The sequence below is a fragment of the Acinonyx jubatus genome, chromosome B2 (assembly GCF_027475565.1).
Source record: "Acinonyx jubatus isolate Ajub_Pintada_27869175 chromosome B2, VMU_Ajub_asm_v1.0, whole genome shotgun sequence".
NCBI lineage: Eukaryota > Metazoa > Chordata > Mammalia > Carnivora > Felidae > Acinonyx > Acinonyx jubatus.
The window spans coordinates 110,661,025-110,672,579 of record NC_069385.1 but is presented as its reverse complement, the minus strand read 5'-3'; the positions used below and the strand labels follow the sequence as shown (position 1 = coordinate 110,672,579).

Genomic DNA, 11,555 nt, shown 5'->3' with positions numbered 1-11,555 from the left:
AGGATTCACAGGAGACTGGTGGTCCAGGCTCCTGTGTTCCATCCCCCATTGACCCGTCCCTCCACCCAGCCGGGCTCTCTTTGCCCCCAGCTCCACTCTCCCTTCCTTTGCCAGGGACTCTCCCTATACTTTCTTACCCCTCCCCTCTCCCCTCCAGCACCCACAAAGCCTCCCAGGGAGGAAACCAGGTCAGTGACCCACCAGGCAGGACCGGGCTTGAAGTTTCTAACGACCCCCAGGGCCAGTGGGGTTTAGTGGAGTCTTGCACAGACCTCCAAGTGCCCCTGAGCTGGTCACCCACCTTCAGTGTGGCTCGCCCTGAAGAGAAGGGCAAAGCCAGGGTCTTGCAAAGAAGAGGCAGTGCACAGTGGGAGGAGAGTGGACAGCCCGTGACCACAGCTTCCTCCTGGCTGTCCCAGCTCCTCCCCCAAGGGCAGGCCCTGAGGGGGAAGGGGCAGTGGGGCACAGAGGAGAGAAGCAGCCTCTATGGACACCCAGGAGCTGTGCACCACATAGGGCTGTTCCCTCCTGGTCCGGATTTACAACTGCCACTGTTGGCCTCCGCTTGCCTCTGGCGGACAGGTCAGCGCTCCCTGGGTCTCCCACTCCCCAAGCTGCCCTTGGCCTTTCTCATTTTATCTATCTCGGAGGTGCTGGGAAAGCTGAGGAGAATCAGACCAGCTCCAGGTTCCCTCTCCCCAGCGTCCCCCATGTCCCCTGCCACCAGCACAAGAAGAAACGGCCACATGGTCCAGAGAGCCCCGCTCCCACCCCTGCTGCTCCTGTCACTGTTGATCCCAGGTGAGGAGGAAGGCGAGAGCCTGGGGAGGAGAGGCGAGGGTGGTACAGGGACTACAGGACCGCGGGCTCCAGAGCAAGTGCTCTGTGCCCGGGGCTGCTGGAGGAGCAGTTCCTGGTGTGGCCCTGACCTGCTGCCTCCTCTCCAGGCTCGTGGGCTGTACCAGAGGCACAGCCACTTCACCGAGTGGCAGGGCAGACGCTTTCTGTGACATGCCAGTACCCCCGCAAGGGCTGGCCCTACGAGAGGAAGAGCTGGTGTAAGGAGCTATCGGCGTTCAAGTGCACCAGGTTAATCACCAGCTCCGGTCCCCGCAGGCTGGCTCAGGCCTCTCGATTCTCAATCTGGGACAACCCTAGCACCGGCCTCTTCATTGTCACCATGACTGGGCTGAAGGAGGAAGATTCAGGACACTACTGGTGTAGAATTTACCATGCTTCCGGCAACTCTGTCTCTAAGTCCATAAGGTTCTATCTGACGGTGTCTCCAGGTAAGCCTCTTCCTAGGGGTCCCCTGGCTCCCTTTGGGTGCCTCCTAGTTTCTTAGTCATGAAGCCAGGCTGCCCCCCCCATTCAGATCTCCTGGGAAGGTTGTTGGGAACAGGTGTCCCAGGGACTTAAATACATGTACACACACACACACACACACACACACCCCTCACTCACTGTCTTGATGATTTACAAGCCTCGTCAAAGGTGCCCAAACAGGTCATGGGAGCATTCTGACCCTGAGCTCATATGACCTGGCCACAGGGGAGCCCGAGACTGCCTGGCATTCTTAGAGAAGGCACCTGTACCTGGCACATAGTAGGTGCTCAGTAAATGTGTGGCCCTGGCCACAAACCACCCCCCGCCCCACCATATTGGTATCACATTGGTCTGTCTATTCTTCCTGGCCCAGATCAGGGGTCAGCAAACTCTGGTCTGAAAGCTAAGGATGATTTTTAAATGGTCGGGGGGAAAAAGTCGAAGAAAAATAATATTTTGTGTCACACAAAAATTACAGGAAATTCAAATGTCAGTGTCCACAAATAAAGGGTTTTTTGGAACACAGCCATGCCCATATGTTTATATATGATTTAAGGCCATTTTCATGCTACAGGAGTAGCTGTTCCAACAGAGACCATATGGCCCACAAGCCTAAAGTAGTTCCTCTCTGGCCCTTTACAAACAAGTTGGCCAACATGAGTCTGAATCAGAGCTTCTCAAAGCATCTGTGGTTGCAACGAACTGAATGTTTGTGGCCTCCACAAAGTCATGGGTTGAAATCCTAACCTACAATGTGATGGTATTTGGAGGTGGGGCCTCTGGGAGGTGATGAGGTCATGAGGGTGGGGCCCCTAGGAGTGGAATTAGTGCCCTTACCAAAGAGATCTCCAGCAAGCTCTCTCCTCCTCTTTCTGCCATGTAAAATGATAGCCTGCAGAGGGAACTCTCCAGAACCCCACCACACTGGTACACTGACCTCAGACTCCCAGCTTCCAGGGTAAGAAATAAATTTCTGTTGTTTCCAAACCACCCAGGCTGTGACACTTTGTTATGGCAGTCCAAGTCTTGTTAAGACAGTGGTGGGGACCTTTTCAAAACATCTCCAATCCATCAATGACTATCTTCTGGTAAAACACAATAAAAATGAATTACTAGAAAAATTAAACCAGAGAAAAACACACACATACAAAGCACAAGCCCAAAATGCTGATTTGATTTTACAGACATAAAATTACTTTTCAACAAAGACAATCAGAACAAACATAAGGGGGAAAAAAGTTCAGTTATAAAAACGGTTCCCATTGATTATTGAAAGTATGCATGTGGGTGATGGATGTTGTTGTTAACATTATAGCTGAAATCCAAGAAGGAATTCTAAATCAATTCCTACAAGCTCAATATTTTTATTTTTAATTTTTACAAAAGGAAGCGAGCGATGCTGTATTTTCAAAATGCATCCTCGATCCTTCATCAGGGGCTAGTTCCAAAATTTTATTTTATAGAGTTCTGTTTACATTTGAAATACCTTTTGGTGAAAAAATGGTCTCTGGTTCTATGAATTTCCTATCATGTATCTTCTTGGGACAGACAATAAAATGCAAAACATTCCATCAAACTATCCAGGTTTCTCTACAAGCACTTTTGCAGACAAGATCACCTATTTTGCTGATAATTGTTACCGAATTAAGAACATGTCATGAAAGTTTATAGAAACTATCCTTCTAAGCCTCTTTTGTTTTGGCACTTAGATCTCATTTGCCGTTGAAAAATATGTTGCATCCTTCCCTGGCATGGAATAGCCTCAAAGCTGTGATATAACCAAACCTGACCATGTGATTCCCATCTTTAAAAAGTTAGTACTGACCTGGTTTCTATCTTGCCAAGATAGTAGGAGTCCTTTTCGTAGCTCAAACATTCTCAACAGAACTGTCACCCTCAGTAATGAATCAGTGCAACCTGGCATACAATAACAACTCTGAGGGGTTTCCACATGATCACATAATAAAGAGAACGATTTCAAATTCAACGCGTTCATCTTTATGTAATTCACGATTTTTCCCACTTTGGTAGGCACGCGTGCAGCTCAGCTGATATTTTCTCAGAGCAAGAATTTGAAGGAGGTGGTGCACTGGCTTACACTCTGGTGCAAGGCTCCTTCATCTGAAGGACTGCTCCCGTGTGTTTTCCTGTCACATAGCAGCTATCAGAACATACTCGGACGTGAAACTGGAGCCCCAAACCACTGGTCGATAATAAAATCCTTCATAGTTCTATTCAGCTCAGGGCTAGTTGTGTTTTTGACAATGAAACGAAATGATACAGAGGAATACCTTCCTATCATCATGTTCAAATTGCACGTAGTCTAAAAAGAATAACTATGTTTGCGATGTGCGTGCATTTTGCTCAAGTTGCCATGAAAAACACCTTGCTAACTTTACTTGTCCCAGGAGTTGGTCTTCCTCCTCATTAGCCAATTCCTGAGTATGTTGAGCTAATGTGTCAATAAAGTGATATTTAATTTCCCTTCTTTGCCACAGACTAGCTCAACAAGGTAGAGCAGACACCTCTGTTACAGTCTTTCGATAATGTTTTGACACCTGTAGGTAGACATTTTGTCTTAGCAACACAAAGCGTTACTTTACAAGAAGCCCACAGAACTCTAGAGTTACTAGGTGAAATACTGACTGCTTTGAAGAAAGTTGTAATTCAGGACTCTTTTAAAAACAAATAGCTCATTTTGAATATGTGGTTTAATGTTTTGTAAGTGTCACTTGCTTTCATGATGTACTTGTTCCTTAGCCTCTTCACTGAACCTCAACAATGAACTCAGTGGGTTTGAGTGCCTCACCATTCATTAGAACTACAAATTTCATGCTATTTATGAGTGCCATAGTTTCCTGTTGCTGTCATCACAAATTTCCACAAATGTAGTGGCTTAAAACCACACGAATTTATGACTTCACGGTTCTATAGATCAAGAGTCCAGCATGGGTCTCACTGGGCTAAAATCAAGGTATCAGCAGCAGGCTGTATTCCTTTCTGGAGGCTCTTAGAATCTACTTCTTACGCATTCAGGTCTTGGACAGAATTCAGTTCCTTGTAGCTATAAGACCAGAGTCCCGTTTTCTCACAGGCTGCATAACTGAGAGCTTTCCCAGCTTCTAGCCGCTTCCACACATTCCTTGGCTTGTGGCCCCCTTCCTCTGTCTTTAAAGCCAGAAGCCGTTTTCAAGCTGCACTGCTCTCTGACTACAGCTGGGAAACATTCTCTGCTCTTAAATACTAATCATTAGCTCAGGTTCGCCCAGAATATCTCTCCACTTCAAGGTCCTTAACCTTAATCACATCTGCAAATCCCCTCTGGCCATGTGGGGTGACACTCACGGGCTCCTGAGATTAGGAAGTGGACAGGGTTCTGCTTTACCACAGTGAGGGATTCCATGTTCAGACATAACCAATGCAAACCCTTTGGAATGATCTCAGAAGGAAAAGTATCTTTGGAATTAATTCTGCTATCACCATTTGGTTTATTATTACTGCCACATCCCGAAAAGATGGGGCTTTTCTTGACACAATGCTCAGTGACTTTGTTTTGCTCTCTGTTAATTTAGTACTAGAATTAACTAATCACTACTCTACATTAGCTAATCATGTTAAACTCTAATTTAAAAGAAAAAATGGATAGGGGCACCTGAGTGGCTCAGTCGGTTGAGCTTCTGACTTCAGCTCAGGTCATGATCTCATGGGTCATGGGTTCGAGCCCCCCATCGGGCTCGTCAGCCCGCCAGAATGGATCCCACTTTGGATCCTCTGTCTCTCTCTCTGCCCCTCCCCTGATTGTGCTCTCCCCAAAATAAGTAAATATTTTTAAAAATAAATTCATAACGGAAAGATTGAAAATGTCAATGATTATAAAAATTTATAAAAATAACTTTTTCAGGTCTTGATACACTTTTGGGTTATAGTCGAGCAATGAACCTTCGCAGCCTGCCCCATGTGTTACTCTCCGTGACAGTTTGCCAGTACCTAAACTGATTGACATCCTGTTCCACCAGACCGGTTTACTAATCATATGCTTGGACCTTGAGGCAATGTCAGATTGATAAATTCCAAGATCCTTACTCCTGATTTCTATATTTACCTTGTGCAGGCAGGTTATAAATAATTTGTGGACCAGCATCCACCCACAGATCACACGCTGTAGCTCAGGACTAGAATTTTCCCTGAGTGTCATGAGAACCTCTTCTAGGTTGGGCACACGGATTGCTCCCAGTAGTCACTCTGGGCAGCCTCAGAGAGAGTGCCCTTGTGGGACAGGGTCATGGCCACATGTCCATTGACCTGGGACTCTCTCCAGGGAAGCCCCTGGGCCATGGGATGTCCCAACATCAGGTACCCTCTCCCCCATGCCTCTCCCAGCCCTTCCCTCAGCTGTTCCCTTCATGGATCCTGGGTGGATGGGTATATAGACCTAGCTGAGGACACTGAGAGTCCCCATTTCCTGTCACAGCATTGGGGCTGACAGCACTCGTTTCCCTTCTGGGCCTCACCCATCCCCAGTAGTCATTATTCTCTCTTCATCCTTAATAGCCCCCATCACCTTTCCAGAGATGGCCTCCCACCAGCCTCCATCAAGAGCTCTGAGCACTGGTAGGTCTGGGGTCTTACTGGGAAGGCAGGGCAGTGGAAGTAGGGGACAGGGAGCTCACAAAAGTTTCAGAATCAAGAGGGGGCCCCATAAAATGTACTTACCCAGATCATTGAGGCAGTGGGGTCTGCAGAGGGACCCAGAGTTCTGCGGCAGAACCAGGAAGGACAGGGGTGGGAAAGCAGTCTGAAAGTTCCCTGGGGAGGAGCCCCTTCCCCCTAATAGCGCCAGAAGTATGAGAATGGGAAGGGATGTCAGAGATGAGAGCCACTTAAAGACAGTGACTGTTTCCCCACTTGGGGAGGCTCGGAGCTAGACAGTGCCCTTCCAAACGTGTAGACATGCTTGGAGAGAAGCCCCGGCCTCCTGACTCCCATTCCAGTGCTCTTCCTGGAACCAAGAACACCTCCACAGGCACTGAAGAGAGCCTAAACCATAGATCTGTCTAGTCTTAAGCCATGGGACTTCATAGCCCAGTCCCGACCCCAGAATTGGTTTTTTCCCAGGCTCTGAGCTTCTGTTCCCAGTTCAGCCCAGGTCCCCGTTCCAGCTTTCCTGCCAGCTAGAACAGATGTGCTGTCCCTCCAGCTAACTCAGATTCCTTTTCTTTCTCTGACAGCTTCCGCCTCCACGCAGGCCACCCGGGCTTCCCGTGACCTGATCTCATCACAGACCCAGAGCTGTGTGTCCTCCACTGGAAGAGCCAGAGAGGCCCCCAGGACTTCCTCTGCCATCACTGCCCCTTCACAGTGAGTTCAAGGGTGGGACCCTCACGCACACGGCCCTGGCTCAGGGACCCACGGCAGAGAGCTGCCACCCCAACCGGCTCCCCTCCCCTCTGTTTTCTGTTCTCCAGGCAACGAAACTGCACCCTCCACTGTCACCCTGCAGCCCCGGGCGCTCTGGTCTCCGTGCTCTGTGGACTCCTTCTGGCCAAGAGCATGGTGTTGTCAGCCCTGCTTGTCTGGTGAGTGGGTTTGGGTTGGGCTTGGGAGAGAATGAAGCAGGGAGGGGCTTCCGTCCCTGGACAGATGGTCAGACAGGGAATCAGCCAGTGAACACAGAGGCAAGAAAAATGATCCCCAGCAGGGCTGTCCAAATTAGACCCTCACTGACTGCCTGCTCACCACAGGATCACCTTTGTCTTTGCAAAACTCAGATGCTTTGTCCACATGTTTCCGCCTGTTTTCTCCTCCCCTCTTCTCCTCCTCCTTTCCTTCCCCTACCCCTCTCCCCCTCTGATTCAGTATCACTGACCTGTCCAACCAGGAAATCCCTCCCACTGCCTGCCCTTCCAGGAATGCCTGCCCAAACCCAGGGCACAGCCCCTTCCCAAGCGGTGACAGAGGGAGGGTATGCACAGGAGGGAGGGTCACGTCCAAGGAGAAGGGGATGCACAAGGCAAAGGTAGGTGGGGCTGAGGGACAGGTGTGGGGACAGGGACCCATCAGGCAGAGCGCAGGCTTTCTGAAGGGGGGACAGCCTGTGGGGAGAGGGCAACAGGCTCAAAGAGTGGGTTTGAGTCACTTCTTGTATTTCTTCGCCCCTCCCATGTTAGGGCCTTAAGGAGTCGACACGCGCAACACGGAGGGAGGTCTCTGATGCACCCAGCTCGGTCCAGACTCCAGGCCTCAGGGCCCAAGAAGGATGGCCAGTATCCCCCAGGCTCCCCAGGGGCGCCTCCCTGACCTCTGAACCCTTCGCTCCTTGCAAAGAAAAGGCGGAAGTCCCCCAGAACTTGATCCAACACCCTTGGCTACACCCCTCACTCCAGTGTTGAAGATTTCTCAGCCTGGCCTCCTCCCAAGGTCCAGGCCCATGGCTTGCTCACACACAGCTGGCATCTGGGCCAGCACCATCCAGGGATGGGAGCCGAAGACCAGTGCAGTGGCTGTCCACCAAACTGGAGCCACCACGGTGGGCCACTCTGACCCCACCATCTTCTCCCCTAGGCCTCCCCCTCATCCTCCTGCTCCCTGCCTCCTCCTCCTCCTCTTGTCCTTCCCCCTCTTCCTCCTCCCCTCCTCCTCTCCTTCCCCCTCCTCTCCCTCCTCCTCCTCCTCCTCCCCTTCCCCTCCTGTCTGTGGCCCCACAGCTCAGCCAGGATCCCAGGTCACCCCCAGCATTTCTCTCTCCATCCCTGTTTGCTCAGCCACACTCTGCCAAGACCTCTGTTCTGCTTCTCTCTGTGGCTTCTGCCTCTTCCTCCTCTTCCTCCCCCTTTGCAAATCCCCAGCACCTGGCACCTGTACCCAGGCCACTCTTTCAGTCACCTAACTGGCGTCCTGCCTTTGGTCTCCACCTCCTAGATTGTTCCCCCTTATCCGTCCTTTCTCAACAACACCTCTGTGCATTTTTACTGCACAGGAGGTGGGGGCCTCTGCTCTGCCAAGTTCAGCCACCCTAGTCACCATCACCACATCACTATGTACCACGCTTACTGCCCTTGAAGCCACCAAGATGGCCACAGGCTCTGGAGAGGAGTCGCCCCCCTTGTCCTGCACAAGCTGAGTGGGAGGCTCCACAGTGGAGACCACCCTGGTCTGACCCGAGGCACTGCCCCTCGTAGGACTGCTGTGTCTCTGACACTTACTATCTCGGTGTCGGACTTCCCAGACTGAGCCTCTAGATTTATCTTTTCTCTCCTGTCCTTCCTCTATTTTTCCTTATTCCTACTTTCTGGGAAAGCTTCTCAAGGTTGCATTCCGGTTCTTCTATTCAAAGATTTACCGTTTATGCTCTCACATCTTAAAATGTCTAAAGGGTCTATTTGTGCTCCGAATGTTCCTTTACGACGACATGCGTGTTTGCTTTGGCAACGCCATTTTTTCTCGGGCAGTGTTAAAGTTTTAACTTTTGAGGGTTGTGGTGTTTTATTTTTTTAAGCCTTGTCTGTTTTCTGTTTCCCCCAAATACCTTTTTCTATCTTTCGTTTTCTCCTTTCATTGACCGCTGTCTTTCCTCAGAACTTTCTGGAAGCCTCTGCTGCTTCTTGGCAGAGCACCGGTATTTAAAAGCTTGGAGGCCCTGTGTGTGTTACAGAGATTTGTGGACTCTACGTTGATTTGGCAAGGGTGTTGTTACGGGCTGTTATGTGCCCCCCTCCATTTATATGTTCAAATCCCAACTCCCAAGGTGATGAGGGAGGAGCCCTCACAAATGGGATTCTGCCCTTACAAAGCTCCTTACAAAGCTCCCTGGCTCCTTCTACTCTGTGACGACGCGGTGAGGGGACAGCCCCATAGGAACCAGGAAGGTCTCACCAGACACACAATCTGCCAGCAACTTGGCCTCGGACTTTCCAGCTTCCAGAACTGTGAGGAATAAGAGCTGCTGACGCCCCTCGGTCCGTGGCATTTTTGTCTCAGCCACTAAGCGGACTAAGACAAGCACCGCTTCGTTTTTTTCTGACAGCTCAGTGTCTCCAAAAAGGTGCTTTGAACCGTCCTCCTGGGGATATAAGCCTGGTTCTAGGCACCAGCTGTGGCAAAGCAACTTCCGTTTTCACTCACTCAGGCCCCAGGTGGAACACAGTGTCCTTCTCCAAGGTGCCTGGTGCCCTGGGAGGGCGTCTCTGTGACAGACCCTCGTCAGAGACTAACCTGTGGGTTCTCTGTCGGGTGAGAGAGAGAGAGCGAGGAGGGAGAAAGGATGGGGGCAGCTGACCCACTCACTCTGTCTCACGGGGGGGCAGAGAAGCTAGGAGCCAGACTGCTTCTCAACCCCAGTCCCCAGCTTGTAGTCTGCGTCCTGAGGTCCCCCCGCCTCCGATTCCTAGGGCTTCCTGGGTTTCTAAGGTAAAAAAAAGACTTGCTTCTTATGTCTCCCTCCCCCACGTTTCTCTGGTCCATTAAAGTCGTCCAAATGTTACCCAGCTTTAAGACTTCCATGGAGCTCTCCCTTCATCCTTGAGGATGGATTTATGCAATTCTTGCCCATTTATCACCACTTCCCTCACACAGCTTGCCCATCTCTTCAGCAGGAGCAGAGGGGTCTCAAATTTTCCATCCAATCACCCCTTCCAGCTCCTACCACCCTGGGCAGGAAAGAGCAAGATCCCAGATCTCCACTTGCTCCTGTAAAGACTCCTGGCCTCTTCTCCACCCTCCATCACAGCCAGTGCTGGGACCCCCAGACCTGCGGCTTCATTCCTTCCTTCCCTGCCCACCCTAGTCCCAAAAGCCCGGGGCTCCCTGGTCCGCCCTCATCACCCAGGATGGCATCTCAGCAAGACCCTATGAATTCATCAGATGAGCCCCATTTCCCACTCTTCCCCAAATTCGTTCGTCTTTTTGCTCTGCCCTCTGAAACATGAGCCCTTGTGAGCTCAACCTCTCTGAACATCGCCTTCCTACTTTCAAGGAAATCTGCGCCTCCTAGGAGAACACTGCTCTCTCTGTCGTTCTGGCCCATGGTGGCATTTCACTCTCCTTCACCACTAGGCCAGGGCGGGGGAGGGGGGGGTCCTTTTCATTCCTCACTGCCGCTTCCTACCTTTTTATCCTCCCTAAAGCAGCCCCACAATCTGATTTCCTGCCACCGGACTGTACCGTAGACCACGTCCATCAGTGTGGCATCTCTATATAATCGGGAGTCCCCCTCTTCTCACCGGTCTTAACCCCTGGCTCACTGTCACTTCCCATGGCTACTGTCACAATGCTTGGTGAGCTGAGGCCCATTTGGACTCATAGATGATCCTTCCAAATCCCTGGCCACCTGGTTCCTGACCTCCTCTCCTGCAATGATCTCGTCCCCTTCTCTGCCTCAACCTCCCATTCAGTTGGTCAGCAGGAATAGCGGCTCCCCTCCTTGGTCTCAACTCTGAGCACCCACCTGCCAGCCCCCACCTGTCTCTCTAGCTCAAGCCAACCTGATCATGGTGTCTCTTCAACACCACTGGGATCCCTGACCCTCTAGTCCTGCCAGCTCGTCCCTCTCCCTTACCTCACTCGTGCCTTCCTTTCCCTTGGATTCCATGGCCTATACTCACAATCACTCTTTGGCACAGAGTTTCCGTTCCTCTTCCCCCTCTGCTGTCACTGAACTCCCCTGGCACACCTCCAGCCCTGGTTGTATCCAGCTTTCCATTTCTCCATCCTGCAGCTTGTCCTAAGGCTGAATGTGGCCAGAGAAAAGCAACTTATCGTGCTGAAGTGTCTCCCTGTAACCACATGGTCTCCACCCTAGGCCTCTATTCCATGCCGTCCTCTGGTCCCTCAAACTCCAGTGCCCACTCTTCACCCTCTGCTGGTGTCCTTGCACCCAAACTCACTAAAAACAATGAGGCCTATTTGGTCCCGCTGCACCTGTCAATCATCCCCCTTCTTTACCCCAGGCTCACTCTCTTCTCTCTGTTCCCAATGCAGGCCAACCTCTCCACATAAGACCCATCCCATTTTCTCTTGTCTACACAAGAAAATCACTCCAGAAGTTCTTTGCCCTCTCACATGTCACAACAGTCAGAATATAAACGGGCTTAAGGGCGCCTGGGTGGCTCAGTCTGTTAAGCGTCCGACTTCAGCTCAGGTCATGACCTATTGGTCTGTGGGTTCAAGCCCCACATGGGGCTCTGTGCTGACAGCTCAGAGCCTGGAGCCTGCTTCGGATTCTGGGCCTCTCT

At 51.0% G+C, this 11,555-nt stretch overlaps 1 protein-coding gene across 1 annotated transcript; it reads left to right on the top strand.

Moving 5' to 3' along the window:
- The first annotated feature begins 392 nt into the window (after nt 1-392).
- Nucleotides 393-10,381, top strand: NCR2 (natural cytotoxicity triggering receptor 2). Its single transcript, XM_053222834.1, has 6 exons — nt 393-801; nt 948-1,289; nt 5,878-5,937; nt 6,555-6,684; nt 6,744-6,902; nt 7,494-10,381. The coding sequence occupies exons 1-6, from the start codon at nt 711-713 to the stop codon at nt 7,621-7,623; spliced, it is 912 nt and encodes a 303-aa protein (XP_053078809.1). The 5' UTR covers nt 393-710; the 3' UTR covers nt 7,624-10,381.
- Nucleotides 10,382-11,555: the final 1,174 nt, after the last annotated feature.